The 20,619-nt window shown below is 39.1% G+C and overlaps 1 protein-coding gene across 1 annotated transcript in view; it reads left to right on the top strand.

Annotated features, from left to right (window-relative positions):
• Nucleotides 1-377: 377 nt before the first annotated feature.
• Nucleotides 378-20,619, top strand: part of AFF3 (AF4/FMR2 family member 3) — a 291,962-nt gene continuing 271,720 nt past the window's right edge. The window contains exons 1-3 of the mRNA XM_035315957.1: nucleotides 378-697; nucleotides 5,247-5,367; nucleotides 10,788-11,594. Of these exons, the coding sequence (XP_035171848.1) occupies nucleotides 690-697; nucleotides 5,247-5,367; nucleotides 10,788-11,594 (936 nt within the window). The 5' untranslated portion in view covers nucleotides 378-689. The remainder of the gene's footprint in view (nucleotides 698-5,246; nucleotides 5,368-10,787; nucleotides 11,595-20,619) is intronic.

The following is a 20,619-nucleotide window of genomic DNA, read 5'->3' as shown; positions in this document are numbered from 1 at the left end:
ACTCTTTTTAGCTACTTTGGCATAAATGTGGTAATTCAGGGGAGAAACAGGCTACTAAATATTTAAAAAAATATCCTCACTTCAGTCTGAAATTTAGTATGTTGAATCATGTGCCAGATTACAATTTGCAGGGAAATGATGAGAATAATCAGAAAGCCATTTAAAAATATATATATTTTTGAAACATTGGCTGCTTTTTTTCATTGTTTTGAAGCAGTTCCAACTTTGCACATAATTCAGGAATGACTGTGTGCTAAAATTTCATTTAAAAGATATATGTGTCCTCACAGGAAACTTGTTCATGGGCCTAGCTTTATCCTTGAAATTCCCATAATTTTTAGTCACTTGCAGTGTGAATTTTGGTTTTGGGTTTGGTTTTGTGTTTTGTTTTCGTTTGGAAGATGATGAGCTTTGCACACACCCTGTGGATAGTTAGAGCCTGCACCTGGGAGACTGGAAGTGATGTTATTTCCACAGTGGTAGGAAGGGCTGATGCCATCTGATGGTGTTTCACATGGAGCCTCCTCAGCTGGTATGAGAAAGGAAGGGTCAGCTTGGGCCCAAGTGAGGATGTCTGGGTGTGAGCTGACAACATCTGGGAAAGCAGCTCAGCCTTTGCGAGAAGCATTTAGGTCTTCTCACAGGAAGCCCACAGGAACTGGGATTTTGCTAATTTAAGAGATCTTTCCATGTCATTATGAGTCATCAGCTCTGCTTTTGTTTTTAATATGTCTAGACTTCAGAAAGTTTTGTATGAAGTACAACATGTAGCTGCTGGGGCAAAGGAGATCAAACTCCTGGGTCACAAACACCAACTGCAAATAAATAAGCTGCTTCTGCTAAATCTATATTACAATATTTATGTGCATAGGGGGGCTGAAAGAGGTTGTGGGGGGTGTTACAAAAAATAAACTGATAGGAGGCAAGGGGAGCACCAGCGATCTTGCCCCCAGTTTACCTACCCAGGTCCTTTACAGTCTCAAAGCTGCCAGGTATTAGAGGATGGTGATCTGGTGGCCAAATGACTGAATCTTTCTGAATCTCCCCTTGGGGATGTGGTGATTTTGTGGTTTCTGGAAAAGTTGAGCAGTATCATTAATGCCCACAGTACAGCTGTGAAAGCAGGTGCTACTTCAGCAAAGGTGCACTGCTTCAGTTTGTGTAAAGTGGCATCTTCTTTGGAGTGCAAAACTTGAGGGCATTCCCCAAAGCTGAAGGGCCAGAGGACATGCTAGTACATTGTCTCCATCCAGGTAATCATGGAGGTTAGACCTTTTTATTCCACTTGTTCCAAATAGTGATGTCTGAGGGAGGGCAAATTGAGTCAGAAATAGTGTGCTTTGGAAAAAGAAAAAAATAAATAAATAAAAAACAAACAACAACAACAAAAAAAAATGAGGAAGAGAGAGAGAAAGAGAATCCTCAACACTTAAAACTTTAGGCTTTTTATATGATTGCTTTCAGCCTAGCCTGAGACTACATAACTCCTTGGACTTTGTAAGAGATTAAATCCAGTCCCAGGTATTTCAGGTAAGGTTATTGCTTTGCTCCTAGGCTGTCCCCTGAGTCGTCTGTGTCTATTTCTAATTAAGGACTAAAGGATATGGTTTCTTCTGATGTCAAGCGTTGTGTGAAGAAAACTGTGGGTACTTCTGGCAGTGCTGTGGGGAGGCCGGTGCTGCCACCACCCTCCCAGCACACCTCAGCTCTTTGGTTCGGGCAGCTTTTGTGGGGAGCCATGGCCAAAGAGGAGGTGCCCAAAAAGGGAGCCTTCCCAAAGCCATCACAACAGCTTGGCATTTATTAAACATGCCTCCTCTGAGAAGTGTGGCAGCCCATTGGCATTCTGATCTGTACAATACTGGAGAGTGAAATTATTGAGGGTATTCAGGGAGAAGCAGAGAAGGTAGAGTATGACTGCGATGATGTGTGCTGAAAGTGCTTTGAGTCTGAGGAACTGGTATTTGGACGTAATTAACTGGTAGATGCTTCCTTTTCAACATGTCTCTTGACAGATCTTAGCACTAGGATGAATCAAAGTGTGTTTTTTTAAAGCAGTGTGCTAAATTCAGGATAGTGCAATTTTTGTAATACAATATTTAGTCATGTATATCTTTTGCATGTATTTGACCCATCACTCATGCTTCACTTCATGTCCTTTAAGCATGAATTCGAAACAGGCACTGCATTTAAAAAAATAACAATATACCATTTAAAATCTATTTGAATTCATCTTCTTGGAGTTTGACCTCTATAAAACAAATATAAATGACACTGACTTTTGAGAGATGACTGGTTGTATGTTCTTTGGTTACCTTGTCTTGCAAAACTGCTTCAACATTTTGGCCCACAGTACCAAAATCTACAAAATGATGTGTGAGTGTGCATATAACATATATCTATGTGTGTGTATATATATGCACTTATGTACACCACACACATATGAACAGATGCTCCAATTGGAAAAAAAAATCTGGAGATATTTTGTGAACTACACAGCTTAGCTATGGAAATGATGAACATAGTGTAAATGGTTAAAAGGTACATGTACATTTGGGATTGTTTTAAATTTCAAATTAAAGGAAAAAAAAAAAAAGAAGGAAGAAAACTATTAAGAAAAATCATTTTCCATTAACTGAAGTGTTTGCAACAAAGACAATTGTAGCAGTTGGCAGCATTCTCCTTGAACCAAAATAAATAAATACATTTGGTGACATACGTTCAAGGAAATGTGATTCTGCAACATTCATGCAAATAAGGAGCAGCCTCACAAATGCTGGAGATTTCGCCATCTGTATTACCAAAGGAATACAACTCTTGACTTGTAGTTCTTCCTGACTTACTGCTTATAGATGGCATATTAGGCATTGTCACACTGTTTCTCCATTTCCATAATCGTTCTGAATGATTGCAGGTTGTGATTTGTGTGGCCAACAGTGAGCGTCTCATTCAGGAAGGGGGTTCAGAGATCTGAGGACTTATATGTCTTCAACCAATAGTTCTTCATCAAATGAAGGGGTATTAGAGAATCGTATGTCTCCACCAAATTAAGGGATAAAAAAGTCCCTCCACTTCAGGCGTATCACACCACAGCATTTTTAAATTTGTGTGAGGCATAGTGAAGATCATTGCACTTGTTTACTTCCTAGAAACTAGGTGGGGATCAGTATTATAATTAATCTCAGAGGAGATGCCCATCTTTATTTGGCTGCAGGCTACAGTCCAAATGCAAAGCATCTGAAAGTGTCAACAGGGGATGGGGAAAGGCAGCTGAGGATGAAGTTATAACTGGATCCCTGCAAATTCAGGAAAAAAAAAAAAAAAAGTAAAAGACAAATAAAAAAAACCCACCTAATAACAGTTATCCCTGGTGGCAGAAAGGTTACTTTAAAAACAGAGGTGTTTGTGAGGAAGTGGCTTAAAAAATGGGAGTACAGGGAGATGGCATGCTGTCGTGACTGAGGACTATTGGTCATGCCAGAGTAAATGACAGCTACTCAGCCTCCTGGCCTCAGCGGTGTGCACAGAATATGATCTCTTCTCTGGACCCCTTTGGGATGCCTTTGCTAGTCCCTTCCTCATGGAGGATGGCATTTTCCTGCCCCAAAGTCCACTCCTATGAATGTCTCCCCATTACACTGTTTTTTTAAGAGGGAGTATTAGTGTGAATAACATGCTCACGAAAAATACAGTATAAAAACAACAAAATAACATTTTTAAGCTGAAAAAGAAGTGGTGGTTGGAAGCTGTCTTCAACTAACTGTACTAAAATCCTGTGTTCACAACAAAATTCTGCTCAGTCTTGGGTATCCACCCTTACCTGGCTATCAGGAAGGTCACCTAAGAGCCCACCAGGAGCTGGTCTGATCCTACCTCCTAAATCCTTGTGTGAAATGTAGTTGTTAGGGCAGAAGGAGTCCAGGAGGAGTTAGCAGCATTTACAAGTAAACATAAGGTTTTGTGTTCATTTGTTGACTGCTAAGGCATTGTTTTTAAATCCTACTAGTGTCTAACATATCCTATGTATTTTCAGCTCTCTCAAGTCTTGAATTAGAATCAGATAGCTGTTGGCCTTTTTGCAGCCTTGCCTGAGGCACGCTAGGTAACATCACGTGGGTAGCCAATGCAACATATGTTTTGCAAACTGGGAAGTGGTTAGCAATGCAACATTTTTTTTTTTTTTTAATTAACACATGGTGCACTTACATGACATTAATATATATTTCTTCTTTACAGATTTACAGTGCCAGAAGAAAGGCATTAGCTGAGCTAGGCAAAATAGGCAATCGTCGCACTCGTCACATTGTACTGAAATAGCATGTAAACCTCATTGGACTCCTTGGTTTCCTTTGTGATGGGAATGAAAGGATGAAATGTCTAAACCCGTGTTGTTCTGAGGAAATTTAGGGAAAGGTTTCTCTGGTTTATGATGTCATGCGTTATACCAGAACTCTGGAATAAATAAATAAATAAATAAAAAGTTAATTTTTTGAGTCTGTATTGGAGCCAGACTAATTCATTTCTAAAAATTAATATTGTTGTGTAGTGCAGTGATTTTATTTCCTCTCCAGCTACACTCTACCAGTCATACATACACTATCATGCCAATATTCATTTATTCGTGCTCTAAAGTTGTGATAGTGTCAAATCCATCAGAAAGAGGAATTGTTTCAGCAGTAGTTTCACGACTTGGCTGATTAACAGAGATCAGAAGAAGCAGCCTAACTGTGGAAACCACTACAGCATGTAGTTTTAACAGCTCTTTAGGGAGCTAGTTAATGAAAGAATCACTACAGAAACACATCCATGTAAAAAAAGGAGCATTCTCATACAACACTCAGAGGATATGTCATAAGTGGAAATATGTTCATAATTTCTATTTACTCATAGCTGTAATTACCATCTGCCTTAAGAGTACTTTCAGTCTTTGTCAAAGTTGCTTAGATATTTCCTTTGTCACATTTCAAGCAGAGAAGTTCTGCACAGACTAGATCCTGCCCTGCGATTTCTTTTTTATTCTTCTGTAAGAATTTAATTATCTATTCTCTGTGTGAAGAAAGCATCGGCATTCCCAGAGACCTGAGCCTCCCCAGCCTGCTTGGACTGGCATTCGTCTGATTCATGTTCTTGCTTATTTTTGCCATCTGTCTGCAAAACAGAGCTCTTCACTTTTAAATTCACAGTGGTTTAAATGTTGCCCGCTAATTTTTAACTCTAAAAAAAATCTATTCCACTTTTTGCTGCAGTGTCTATGAGCCGGATAGAAACGTGCTGCGCAGGAAAGAATGGGAAAGGAGAAATCAGGAGGCCCAGCAGGAGGATGGCACATTTAACACAAGTTACTCCCTCTTCAGTGAACCGTACAAGGTAGATGCTTCCCGTCTGGGTGGCTCTTTATTTATTTATTTATTTTTATTTGACAATATAAAATCACAGCCTGCAGAAAGGCATTGTCCAGGTCTCAGCAACCTCCCACAAGTGCCAGCCTCACAAAATTTGCATAGAACATTTATGGTTCATTGAGAATCGGATTTTTCTTATATTAGCTTCTTACAGTGTTCAGCAGCACACGAGAATGAAATAAATGAGAAATATCCTAGCAATATTTGAGGTGGCATTAAAACTAGGAGGTGAAGGTGATGGTGCCCTGTTTCTGCAACACTTAGGAGAAAGTAATTGTGTTAGAATTGTGTGTGAAGGACAAGCCATACAGTAAACATTATGCTCTGACCAAGGTTAATGTGATGAAATATCTTGTTTTGATTTTTTTTTTTTCCCTATAAGCATTACTAACAACATTTGTCTGCTAGGCATGTTTTGCCCTCAGCAAAGGCAGAAGTAACTCAACTCCTTGTTTTATCCCTCGTGGAAATAGTAATGCAATGAGGCACAACCATCTCTCCCCACCTCCTGTTAGGAGGGTCAAACAGGATCCTCTGCACCTAACTGCTGTCTCCAGAAGCTTCCAATCAAGTCCTTGTGAAGGGTAGACCAAAGAGCAGTATCCCATGGAGGCTGCTCCTCTTCCCTAGATAACCCATGACTTTGCCTGCATGCATCAAAGCAACATCATGTATTTTCAGTTGTGACCTTCTGGTAAGGCCCAAGCTGCTGTTAAATCCACCATGTTTTGAAGCCTTTCCCCTCCTTGCTGCTTCACTTGTCCTTGATGCTTTAGTGCCTCTTTCCAAGAATCCCATCTGGGACCTGGCATTTGGCTCCTGCACCTGACTTCAGTGCTTTTGTGTTTCTGCCTGTGTCCCAGCGTTAGCTTTTAACTTGCTATTCCTTCCAGATTATGGCCATTTCTAGTCCCTAATAAAAAAAGAAAGATCTACCACTTTCAAACCATGTCCCTTGGTAGAAGACAGCTCTGTCTTCCTTGAAGCTGACCTCCAGCTGCCCAAATTTCAGATTCATTACAGAGACATTTAGAAATCATGGGAAATGTCTTGAACTCCTCCTTACAGCTCCACTTGAAAAAGTCTACTGTGAGACCAATCAAGGGCTAATACATGGAAAAACACCTGAAAAACTAAAGTTAGCTGTCTCTTGGCATTTAGGGAGGGCTCCACAGCATCAGGGACTAATAATTTTCCATTTGGTAGGTCCAAAATAGACCCCTCAAAAAAAAAAAAAAAAAAAAAAAAAAAAAAAAAGACGTCCTTTTGCTTCGTCTCTGATACAGTTTTTTATTATTTATATAATTATTTATTTATTTTTGTATGATATTTTGCACACTTTGATTATTACCTGTGTCTCAGTTACTGACTGCCACAGACTTCATGTATCATGGACATATCAGTAGTTTCTGAGTTATTTATGATGTTTGAAGACATTTGTGTGCAGTATAATTCCATCCACTGTAATGGGAGTGGACAAAAATTCACTGCATTCTCTAGAAGCAGTGAGGATACTTTGTGGGTACCCCACGAGGAGGTCAGAATAAAGGCTCCACCAATACTTCTCATTCTTAAACACTATGGCTCTATTTTGGACTAGGCTGCAGAAGAGGTGCTGCAGAGATACATCCTACTGCTGACTTAGTCAAGGGAACAGTGAGAAAGGCAAAGCTCAGGACAGCTGTATAAGTTGCCCACTGCTGTTCTGGCACGACAGTCACAGCTGCTTGGGAAGGCCAGTCATTCTGACAGTGTTGGACACCAAAGCTTCAGCAGTGGGATACTCTGAATGCCATGTCCACGCTGGCAATGGACCTATTGGGCTGTTTGACATCATCTGAGCATTTGTGAGCTCTCTGTGTGGGGATGCAGAGCTGTGCCGTTTCCATATTTATCTTATTATAGAGAGAGACCAAAGAAACCTTTGTGTAAAAGCCAAGCTGAAACCCAGTCTTGTTTAAAGATCGTGTTCAAGTTTTAGGTGTTTCCACAGGGGAATGAAGCTACAGCAGACATTCACTGCAAGCTCTGATCAAATTCAATATTCCTCTGCACAGCTTGAGAAACATGAGCTAAAGCCAGAGGATTTGCCATGCAGAAGGCCATATCTGAAAATCAAAGACAGACTGGAAATCTCTTAAATCTTGTGTCCTCTCTCACCTTGACTTGTCTCACTACTCCTGAAACATCAGATTTTCTGAAAAATCCTGACTCTTTGGATTGCCCCTTATTCTCTTCATTTCAAAGTATCCATAGCAACCCTCTATGAAGGATTACAGGAAATCCAGTGTCTTTTACTAGAAATGTCTTTTACGGGAGGTAAAAAAGTAGGAATTTCATTCTGGATAATTTCTGGACAGAATACTTTGTCTCATTAACCATATCAGGGTTTTTTTATGAAGAAGAAAAATCTGATGGCCTTCCACACAACCATCAGTTTTATTTTTAGAAGTGTTGGATCCTGCAGGTCTTCAAATGTATGGATACATCTTACTTAGCAGAACATAGAGCAATGTAAGTTAGAGATGTTTGCACAGGATGCTTTTCCCACTTACTCATTTTGTGATTATGTTTTCCCTATGTGAATGATTAAATAAAGCCAGCAGTATTTCAGAGCAAATAATAGGACAAACTTTAACATCTAAAGCTCATAACAAGTTACCTCAGATCCCAGCTGTTTCCTGCAAGAATGTAGGTCAGCTTTTCCAGATGAGCTCAGCTCAGCACAGAATCTCACCTCAGGACGTCCCCAGTTTATCCAGAAGGAATAAACAGCACCAACCAGTTGACAGCCCATGCAATGATACAAGCATTCAATCTGTTTGCTGCAATTATTGTGGTTATCTGGCATCTATCAATAAGATGTATCTCTGTATGACCTCCATATCATATCCATATAGAAGAAAACCTACTAAATTCTCTGGGCTGGTGGTAGTCTACAGATAATCTGCAATTAGGCTTTTATTTACTTCTCATCCAAAAAGCAGCAATCAGAAAGAACGGACCTTCTCTTAGGGAAGCTGGTCTTCCTGGGGCAAAACTTTAAATTCTCTTAAATCCATAGACCGAGAGGCAATTGGATAGAGAGCTGATCAACAAGCTGTATCGGGGCCCTATTCCATTCTGTGGTCCTTGCTGACGTACTCCTGGAATGTGAGGGAACCTGAGGCACAGGCTGGCTGAGACAAGCTGGACACAGCCCCTTAGGTAGATCTCCATGCATGGAAATGCATCTCTCTGCATGGAGATCTACACAAGTCGGAGGATCCACTGGAAACACAGAAGAGATCCACTGGGTAAAGGAAACTTCTCTGTGCTTTCAAGAAAATAATTCCGCTGGTAAAGGAGATGCCTAAGTGTAGAAACTATTTCATTGACCGCAGGAGACACATATATGTATGTCCAACCATCTTAAAGATCAATAGACTCAACTCCAGGTAGCTATGAATCTGTCCTCCAAGTGGCCCAGGATCTCCACTGTCAGCTGTTCATTTTTTTTTTCCTCAATACCAGCCAAGCACTCCCATGTTGATGCCTTCTGTGCCTCTTAATCTACCTGAGTTAAACATGCTTTCTACCCCAGTTAAAGCTGTGAACTAGACAACTCATTGCATCTGAAGCACTTTCCTTTTTGATGTACGTGATGCTTTCTGCTTTTGAAGCCTCTTTAGTAATATCCTTTTCTCTGGGACATCAATGTGATCCTTGTAAAGTAAAGAAACATCTTCTTAACCCACTTGCTGTCTGTGAATTAACGGTTCATATTACATTTTGTAGCAGATTACTGTTCTTGTGACAACAACAGCTTCATAGGTAGAACATCAGGCTATAGAAGCTGATCCATCTTACCGCAAGTTTGCAAAGCAATGTTTCAGATGCAATATTACTGAGTTTTTCCCTTCCCCCTTCCCTTCAACATATATTATTGAGGTATATGCAGCTCTGTTAGACAACATTGTTACATGTATATCAGAAAGCTAGCCATATATTTTCAATAGTTACAAGGTACTGTCCCTGAAACTTGAGGAAACAAGTTGCAAGCGAAACAAGACTGTTTCTACTGTCGACATTTACAAGGCATTTTTGCTTGGGCTTAGTTTCTTTTTAGAAAACCCTTTAAAGAAGATTTTGAACAAAAGGAGTTTCAGTTATTTTCCCTTACAGTTTTTCTGAGTGATTCAATTTTATTAGAAGTCTTAAAAAATAATAATAAAACACCTCTACATTTCCAGAGTGAATGGTATTGCCTTCATGTTTTAATATAACTTTATGGGGGTCTTCTCCCCTCCCTTTAGCCCCTTCTTTCTCCAAGATACTGATTCCCTCTTAAACCAAGATCCATCTCAAGATCCTCTTGGCCTTCTGAAGCCAATGGGTGTTTCCCCATCCAGACTCCATGTCTGGAAGAGAGAAAGGAGAACACCACCAGCTAATTAATGTCTTCCTCTGAAAAGGACAAGAACATCTGATAGCTGATTCTTGTCAGGGTTCAGAAAAATCTTCACTGCAGAAAAGGGAATGACACACATTTTTGCTTGCAGTGGCTTTTAAAATAAATATTTTCCAAACTTCTGCAGTATTTTTTCTTCACTTGTTGTATTTCTATGTGGAGCTTCTGCCTCTTTAGTCAGGAAGCAAACGGGTGATTTCGAAAACAATGATTAATCTTAAAGTCTTAAAGCAGATAAATGTTAGCTATGTCCCTCCTGCAACCACTGAGCATTGTGAAGAATCTGGGGGGGTTCTTCCTTTTTTTTTTTTTTTTTTTTTTTTTTTTTTCAAAGAGGAAAGTACCCTGGAGTAAACACCTAAGCAGAGTACTTTCAAAGAAGGGACATAATGATCTATAGTTTACCCATCATCCCATGACCTGTCTTCAAGTCACCTCAGTGTTTGGCTGGCTTAGAGTGGGGAGTTCATTCAACATTTACACTGGGCCTTGTGTGTCTCTCCAGCTGCAATATGGAAACTTAAGCAGGCAGAGAAAGAAATCAAGAACGCAATATTTTCATTCATGGCTGAGTGAGAGCCTGCACCGGGCTGTAGGAAAAGTTTTATCATGGTCAGATTTAATCCAAACCATTCTGTGTAGTTGCAATAATATATTTTCTAGTTTCCAGGTAATATATTTTAACTACAGCATGATACCAGTGATAGATTTCTTTTTTTATATATACTCTAAGGCCCTTTATAGCTTTTCCAGTTCAGTGTAGATTTAAGATGTTGACAAGTGTCTTCAGAGACAATAAGGTTTTTCGATTTCATCCCTCAACGCTGCTGCTGAATAAGGCAGTGCTACTTCAGTAAGGATTTCAGCAGAAGCAATCAGGGAATTTTGTTTGTCTTAGGTTGACTATTGCGTACCTCTCACTTTTTGTTTTGCAGACCAACAAGGGGGATGAGCTATCAAATCGCATCCAGAATACCCTGGGCAATTATGATGAAATGAAAGACTTGTTAACTGACCGATCAAACCAGAGCCACCTTGTTGGGGTTCCCAAACCTGGGGTTCCTCAGGCATCTCTCCCCAAGCCCGATGAACATCTCATTGCAGACTCAAGACCACCACCTCTTCCCTCTATTTCCAGCACTTCTTCTTCCACACCAGCAGCCCTACCCACGCAGCAGAGCAAAAGCACCACGATGGGTTGGCAGAAGGCCGGGCACAATGCCGCTTCAGAGGGCCAGCAGAGATCCAGCAAACATGGGCACCACTCACTGGAGTCACACAAGGGCGACTTCAAACTGGCGAACCAAAAATCCAGTCTGGAGAAACTAAAACGCTATGCATCCAGTCCCACTTCCTCCTCCTCCTCCTCCTCCTCCAACACTGCTCAGCAAAGCTCACTGAGGCCCACACTAGGTGATAATGCCAACAGAGTACCGCAGCCTGCGAAGCTAAGTTGTAACACAGAAGGAGCTCAAGTGCAAGAGAGGCCCTCAAAGCACGGCGGTGGGCACTGTGTCCAAAACTTCCCACCGTCTCTTGCTTCGAAGCCCAGTCTGGTTCAGCAGAAACCAACTGCTTATGTAAGGCCGATGGATGGTCAAGATCAGGCCCCTGATGAGTCTCCAAAGCTGAAGTTACCAGCAGAGACAACCAAGTCGTACAGGGGAGTGCCTTCTAACAAGCCTGATTCGGCCAGGACCAAGTCAAAGATAGCAAAGTTCAGCATTCCTAAGCAAGAAGAGGTATGTGTTTTGGTGCTTTTTATGACATCCCATCTTGAATAGATGGATGAATGGAAGCTTAGAACTGCAAGCTGCATCTGTCTCTTCACACATTTTTAAAGTCTTAGCTTGCACGTTTAAATTTTCTTTTACTCTTCTGACATTGATGTACTATATTGCAAATAGCAGCCTCACAGTAATGTAAAGATATCTCAACAGCAAAATGCTCACTGTCTTTAGGATTGTAACACCTCCTACAGTGGCAAATTTTCTAATAGTATACATTCATGGACATTTTTCCTGAATGTCCACATATAAATCTGGATATTTTTATTTTTTCTTTTTGCTAGTCCTGTGTGTTACGTTGAACTGTTCATATTTAGTTGACTTTTTTCTCTTTGGCAATGATTAAATGAAGTGGTTATGATAAGATATAGTTTTGCTATCCTCAGTGATATCAAAGTAGTTTTACAATCTAAATAAACTACATAACAATATGAGGTCTACAGAATAGATGACAATGTAGCCATGAGACTCTCCTTTTAGTTCATTATATCTGTTTCTGCTTCAAACAATTTCTAAGAAGACTGGGATTTTCTTCCTAAAGAACCACAATCTGTAGAAACCAGTCTTGCTACAAAGATGAGAACATGTCTAAAAAAACTTCTACACGATATTTCTGTTATCAGCAGTAGATTATGCTGATAACTGCTTGGAATTATTTTACGTTCATTTATTTCATATTCCATTGACCTCAATAGGGCACCATGTTTATTTCTTGTATTATCTGTGATTTTCTGGTTTTGAGTTTTTTGATAGGGGAGAAAATGGTTGGTTTTGGCAGAATGAAGGATGATTTCTTTTGGAGATGTATTGAGAGCCTTGTAAGTCAGTACAAAGCTGGTCACATCCTCTTTTGTGAACTGATAGAGCTACCATGACTTAAACTATCTATAGTATTTATTGTAGTAAAAGATTTCATCTGACTGAATCACTGGGATGGTCTCAGAGATACTAACTTACTCTTATTTGACAGCTGTGGTGTGTCTTGAGTGGTTTTTAGTCTTAATATTTTTGTTTCTGGCATTGTTAAAGGAGAGGAAAACTCCCATTTTCAGTGAAGTTCTCTGGCCTTTTAATGCCCATTTTTCAGAAATGGAGTTGACTGTTGTATCCCCCCCTTCAGTTTGGTTTAGGAAGTTTCTCTGGAAGCAATTACTTCTCTCAGCTCCTGTAGGCATTATAACTATGTGTTTTTTTTTTTTTTTCCTCTAAGTTTAAGTTCAGGCAGTTCCAAACAATTCTGAAGTGATGTATTATTCCTGAAAAGTGGTTGTTTTTAGGCTCTTAAGCTAAATTTGATAAGCAAATTTAGTATTTATAGATTGCTGTAATTGTGCAAATAGATAGGTAATGGCATATACCAATATCCATTTAGATATTATTTCCTCATTCAGACTTGTGCTTCTATCTGCAAGTGAGAAGTATTGCTAGAATTAAAGAAGCCTTTGGCAAGTGTCTGAATCTTTCAAATTTCCCTCTTTATATGTATGCAATACCCTAGGGACCAGTTTGGAAAGGAGTTTTGATAGGCAATCATTTGCTTGTCTGAAATTCAGGATTTACCATATGCATTCCAGAGTTGCCTACCTCAGTAGGAAAGAAAGCTTTCATTTGTTGTATGGGATCCATAATAATGCATAACGATAAATTATACTGCAATTTCTGGACATATAGACATATTTGACATTGCTTTAAACTAACTTGCTTAGATACTGATGGCAATGTAGGATGTGGTAGGAGAGGATGGACTACAGGGTAGCTACTAAGTGTTCACCAATTTCTCATGGTTTTTGTGGGATGCAGTATTTTTGAAACAGTATTTGATAACATAATATAAAAATTTAGCTGAAGTTGAAGGAGGTAGACAAAAACATTGTCTGTTAAAAAAGAGGTTAAGGGATCATAAGGATGATGGACATATTGTTGAGAAGAAAATAGTAGATACTATGGGTGTTGGAATTTGAATCTTGAGCTAGTGAAAGGCAATGTTTAGATTTCATATTTAAGGGCTGAAAGTCCTGGTGATAAAAGTGCCCAACTTTTTTTTTTTTTTTTTTTTTTTTTTTTTTTTCTCTTTATCCTGACATTTTCTTTGTTCTAACATTTTCCATCCCAAGTGACACAAGATGAAATTGGTAACCCACTGTTATTGCTACAGGGAGAAGTATTGACCAATACTGAAATGTTTTTGTTGCCTAATCCACCCTCCCTTTAATTTTCAATCATGCTTCTTTTTGTTTCAAAACATTTTTCCATTCTTGTTATTTTATCATACATCTAATACCATTTTGTAAGATTTTCCATGTTGTTTATTTTTATTTTATTTTTAAAAATATTTTATTTTCTGCTTTCAAACTCATAAAACTTTTTCTCTACATCAAATTGCCATTGTTCCTCATTAGGGGCAGAAGTTTTAAGCTGCTCTCAGCACAAAAGCTATCACAGTTTTGTGAACCTGTGCAGGCAAGAATAAACTTCTCTTGTTCAGGATGGGGCTAAAGGTGATGGCCAGAAAAGACCATGTATCCCTAGTGGCCATGGAATGGCCAGAAAAGTAGAGATGCAATATGGGATGGTCATGAAGGGAAACAAGTTGACAAACAGGCTAGGACAGTTTCTGGAAAGCTATATGGAAATGGAAATGAGAGGCAGAAATCTGCCTGAGGGCAGCCTTGAGAATATGGGAAGAAAGAGAGGGGCAAAGAGCATGGGGATGGGATATAGTGGAAGGAAACTTGATATATGCTAAAATAAAAGCTATATGTCTGAAATGGTAAGGCACTTACTGTGCTCTGGGGGCTTAGTGTAGGCAACAATGAGATCTTTAAAGGAGTCATGGAATGACCAAATGGCTGAGGTTGGAAGTGACCACTTGAGATTCACTAAGCCAATCTCCCTGCTGAAACAGAGTCAACTAGAGCAGGCTGCCTGTGATCATGTCCACTTGGGTTATGAACATCTTCACAGATGGAAACCCCAAAACCTCTCTGGGCAACTTGTGCCAGTGTTTGATTGCCCTCACAGTAAACAAGTATATTCTTGTGTTCAGATGGAATTTCATGTCTTTTAGTTCATGCCCATTGCATCTTGCCCTGTCAGTGGCCACTACTAAGAGTCTTGCTCCCTCTCCTCTGTTGCCTCCCGTCAGATAAGTGTTTATATTGCTGAGTTGCCCCAGCCCCTTGAGCCTTCTCTTCTCTGGGTTGAACAGTTCCAAGTCTCTCAGCCTTTCCTTGACTGAGAGATGCTCCACTCCTGTAATCATCTTTGTGACACTGCACTGGACTCACTCCAGTAGGTCCATATCTTTCATGTACTGGGGAGCTCAGTACTGGCCCCCGCACTTCAGATGTGGCCTCCGGGTCTTCCTCTGTTCATCTAGTCAGACCCCAGCCTGTACTGGTGCATGGGGTTATTCCCCCCTATATTCAGAATTTTACATTTCATGTTGAACTTCATGAATTTCCTGTTAGTCCAGACTGTTGAGGTTCCTCTGGATGGCAGCATGACCCCTGCAACTAATTTTGGACTGTCTGGATGGCAGAATGATGCCTGAAATCACTTTTCCCAGTTTTACATTACCTGCAAGCTTGCTGAGGGTATGCTCTCCCCCATCATCCAGGCCATTAATGAAGATGTTAAACAGTGTTGGTCACAGTATTGACTGTGTGGATACACCATTAGGAACTCATCTCCAGAAGGACTTTGTGCCACTTGTCACAACCTTCTGGGCCATTTTTAAAGTCCTAGCTCTCTGTCTACAGCCTAGTTTTGTCTGAACAAGTACAGAGGTGAATGGTAAGAAATAACCATTTTCTCAGCTCCTGCAGGCTAGATTTTCTTTTAAAGGGCAGATGTAGTGATAATCACTTTGGTTTTATTTTGAACATCACATGGCTACCGGCAACTCCAGCTTCTACAGACAGAGAAAACAAGGAAACAAGAATATATTGTTATAAAGCTCTGATTTGCAAGTCCACTTTCAAAGGCACTCACATATTTCCATGCACTTGCATCTAGCTTATGGTACTTTCCAGAATCTATCAGTATATATAATAGTTATGCACTTTCATTTGTGTTTATCAGTTTGAAGGAACAATCAGTGGAAAAATAAACACAAAATGAAGCAAAGTTAAACCTCATATAAGAACTGAAGAATAAGAAGCAATGTCACACAGCATGTGTGTGTCTTCATCAGGATACAGAATTGTCTTCTGTACATCCCTTGAGGTTTTCAGAGAAACAGGGCACAAACTTGGCTGCAATACAATTATTATTCGCTAGAAATAAATGCACTTGGATACAAATTATAGATCATTATTTTTCAAATACATGAAAAAGGTTGATTTTTAATGTAGTTCAATACCTCATTTAATATTTTTAATCAGTTTTGGAAAGGCTTCAATATCTTGACACAGACTGAAGCTTGTAATTTTTTTAAATTGTTTTAATGAGAGTAACTTGGATAGACCTGTGTGTAGAAAGGTATCAGATACTCCTTTGGGAATTTAATCTTTAGGAACCAGGTTCATCAGTGTTAATTAGAAGCCTCCTTGTCCTTCCAAAATTATCATATTGCTCTGTATAAATGATAGCTTGTCATCTCAAGTACTGATATTTCACATTTTGAACTACTTAGGAACTGTATTGCTGTAGGTAAAAACCCACTGTATTGAATAGAAAGGAAGAGAAATGTATAAAGAAAAAGAAACAGGAAAAGCATGTACTTTATATTTCTACAATTTTGTTACAAGTGAGACAATAAGAAAAACCTAAGATGGTAAATCATGTTCTTTACATCTGAGCTCTGTTTTTGAATTTCATCTTGTGGGCTGCATACTGATATTTATTATTACATTGAAGAAGCCTTATTTACTCTCCTTTGCTTACTTCTGTAAGGGTTATGGAGTAAGAAAATCAAGGTTGCATTCAAGAATGACTAGCGGTCTAATGGTAAAAAGGATAGGTTTTGTTCTGTTAAATTTGGGAACACGTTTATGTGAAATGTAGATAAGGTCATCATGAGGACATGCTTATTTCACTTCACGGAGTACTTATACAACTTCTTCTGCAGCAGAAGTAATGCAAAATAGATTAAACATTGAATATTTTTTTTTTTTTTTTTTTTTTTTTTCATTTTTGCCCTGGCCTTACTCAGGCAAATTCTTATTTGCCTGGATAAGATACTCTCTGCAGTCATTCTCATTTCAGTGGCTATATATAGCTTTCAGCATCTGGCATACACAGTAGCAAGTGTTCTTTAAATCTGCATTTTTTTTTCCTATCAGTTCTTTCCCCATGTATTAACGGAAACCCAAAACCAATCAAACAAAAAAATCCTATCTTTTCTTCCCCCTTACCCCTTCAGAAAAAAATAATCCCAAATAAAGACTTAATGTCATTAATTTGTTCAAAATTACATTATTTTAAGGAGAGATTTACTGCATAGTATGTACTATGTACTATGTAGTATGTACTGCATAGTATGTACCTACATAGTAAGTCCATGCTTAAAATTGAAAGTGGAAGTTCCCATGTGAAAACACAAGTGCATCTCCATCTCATTTGACTACACAAGCTCCAGTGTAGGTTAAACAGGGAAGATGGTCCTGATTGGTGCATTCTTCCTCTGGAAATACCATATATCTGGACCTACTGTGAATCAGTGTCAAGGAAAATGGTTTAGGGGAGATCTGACTAAGTGCCTTTCCTCAAAGACATGGTGCTGTCTTTCTCCTGCTGTGACAGAGCCTGTTGGGCTGCTGCAGGAGAAGGATCCAGGCAGGAGTTGAATCCAGGCTTTTTTTTTTTCTCTGATTCCTGGGGAGGGGTGTTTGATTCTGACCCAGAAAGGCAAAAGTGAAAGCAGAAGAGCAGTTTAAAGACGCTTTTAGATAAAAAAAAAAAATAAAATGAAGAGATGAGTTGAATGTATTAGCAAAAAAAGTCCAGAAATCCTCTGGCACCATTCTAGTAGACATAGGTGCATTCTAGGCTGGAGACATCGGCACCGAATGAAGCATGTTGATACTTCTCTACCATTTATCAACTTTATTGAAGAATTGCAGTGCTTGAGAAGCCAGTTAGCAATCACAGCACTCGAGTACTGTAAGTATGAGCCAGTTGTAGATGTTTTCTTTCCCAGATGTTCATGGGAAAGAGTTAGCAAGCTGCATTTGCAAGACACAGCTCAATTCATCCCTGTAATGTTACTGCTGACCTTCCCCACAAATAAAGGATGTTTTCCCACGTTAGACAGGAAGAACTGGACAACAAGAGCAGTGTGGTGCAAAGATCCCTGCTAGTCATAGGTTATTCAAGACCTTCTAGTGAGTCTGTGGGAGGGCTGTGCACAACTGCCCATTTTTGTGTAAGACAGTTCAACAGACTAGGACTGGAGAGAAAGAATGCATTAAATAGACAGATCAGTATTTGAAACTCTTAATGAAAACAGTGGAGACCACAATGTGCAAAGATGGATTTTCCATACAGATTTCAAATTGTGATATGAGCCTCTCCCTTTCTAGCAATCTGCAGCAATGAAGGCAGACAGTAACTGGTGCAGGCAGTTTTGCTGAATACATTGGGCTTAATTTTTCTAGTTATTCTTGCATGGTCGTGGTTGTAGAAAGAAAATGCTGTTTAAATACCTTTACTTGACTTCTAGAGCTCTCTAGTTTTACTATTTCCAACAATGAAGCAGTTTCACTTCTCTTTTGAATTATTATTATTATTATTATTATTATTATTATTATTATTAAATCTGGGAAAGCACTAGCTATATTTATCTATCGGTTTGAACACAAAGAATTGTTTTACTTAAACCTAAAGTTTACTGTATGTGTTGCTTTCCATGTGGTGTGTGCTATGCATTTGTTGCTATGGTGAATCTCTTGTTGTCCCTCATTGTTTTTAACTGGTAGGATGACTATCATCAGAGAAAAATCTCCTGAAACTGGATGTAAACTTACATTTGTCAAGGGAATCCCTTAATGTACACACCTGCCTTTTTATGAGTTTTTCCCAAGATTGTTTTTTTCCTAATTATTGAAAAAAATATTCTGTGCAGCTCATTGGGGTCCCTTATAAATGAGATCTTTGCTTCTATAAAACTTGTCTTCCCATCTTTTCAAAAGATGAACAAGTAACTGCTTTTCTAGAGTTCAGTAAATGTAATAATATGGTTCATTGTGATAAAAGTGTGTTCCTCTTGCTTTTCTTTTATTATTATTATTATTATTATTATTTTTTCAATCAGACAGGATGGTTTGGTTTATGAATCAGATCTGGAGATGATACAAATGTGCACGCATAAATTTGACCACAACCCTGTATAATTGCTTCTTCAGTTCCTTTTGGTAAGCAGTAAAGATATTGATGAAGGAAATAAGATTTCTAGGAGTACAAGAACATTTCTTAATTGCACATTTTGTCTGATTTTTCTAAATCCATCAGTAGTACTTACGATGATGGTAACGGGATGTAATTAAAAATCATCCCTGCCAGAAACAGGTGGCACTGCTATCACTTTTCCACCTTTGGCCCCATTAGCATGGATTGCTCTGAAGGTCTGTGACAGTGTTCAGCAGTTACAGAAACCCATCCTTTTCTGGACGTGCTGCAGAAGCTGTGCACTGTGGCATGGCACTCCTGCAAGCACAAGACACTCTCCTCAGCTCCAGGTTTCAGATGAACATCTCCTCCATCTCCTCCCCATCTGCTTGGTGGCTTCTCAACAAAGGAGTGCTTAGAGAGGACAGGGTATGTGCAGAGAGTGACGGGGGATTTCAGATTTCCAATAAATTATTGGGACTGCTTCTCAGACCTCACATCGTACAACACTAGAGCACTGTGTCGGTGTGCAGTCAGGTGTGGAGTCCAAGCCTGCATTGCTCCTGCAGGGACTCACATTCCCCTTTCCAATAATTATAATGAGGTGGAGCACTCTGTCTACTTTTTGTCTTCACAGCAATCTATAAGGTATCACAAAGGATTTAAAGGTAGTTAAATGTCTTTTTTTTTTTTTTTTTTTGATCAGTTTATGTGGGATGTTTTATTTTATTTATTTATTTTTAAAGAAAATACAAGAAAAAAGATTTCATGGATTTGTTCTGTGTTTTCCCCCATCTTTCATAAATTAGAGCAGCATGAAAATACCATCACTGTACATGCACACTGGGGTCAGTTATGACTGATGATCAGGACAACCAAATGAAAATACAAAGAGCTTCACAGATCACTGTTAATTCCAGCTAAATAAATAACACATATGTGCCACTTGATATGTAAGGTTAAAAAGGTCAGACCTCCAGTAATTGTTGTAAATGCACCCAGCCAGGCCAGAAGCAGTTAAATTCTTTATTGTTGGTCACATACTCTCTTACAGTAAATGAAGACAAATATACCCTTAAATATCTGCATGTAACATACTTTATTCACCCTGCACATCGTAAAGTTGTCATTTCCGTAGCACTTCTGAATAGGGAAGATCTATCCCTGTGGTACCACAAAATAGCTTCCTAGAAAAGTAATTAACAGAAGGCTGTTTTTTTGGTTTGGTGTTTTTTTTTATTTTTATTTTTTCAAGTTCAGAAAAGATAAATAACATAGGCGTCTGATTTCCTGTCACTCTTGGTTAACTTTGTATGAAAATGGATAGCTTCCAAATTAAAGCAGGCACCGGCCTGTCTGGAGAAAAATGCATCTCTAAAGAAATGTGTACATTATATATTCATGTAGTTCCAAATCTCTTAATTGTATTTTATGTATAACAATCTCATGTACTGAAATATGGTACCCTTATTATTTCTTGAGTTAAACCCAGCATGCCAGAGAGGCTGAGCTTGCTTTGTACATGGTTTAGGATAAGCATTTCTTTTCCCAGATTCCCTCATGTATACCCCACTCTCTTCCCTCTCCATCAACATGTTTCTCTAAGATATGGAGGCCCAGTGTGAGGAGGCTTTACACAACATTTTATTCA

Source organism: Oxyura jamaicensis, chromosome 1 (genome assembly GCF_011077185.1).
Source record: "Oxyura jamaicensis isolate SHBP4307 breed ruddy duck chromosome 1, BPBGC_Ojam_1.0, whole genome shotgun sequence".
Lineage (NCBI taxonomy): Eukaryota > Metazoa > Chordata > Aves > Anseriformes > Anatidae > Oxyura > Oxyura jamaicensis.
This window is presented reverse-complemented; position numbering and strand designations above follow the sequence as displayed.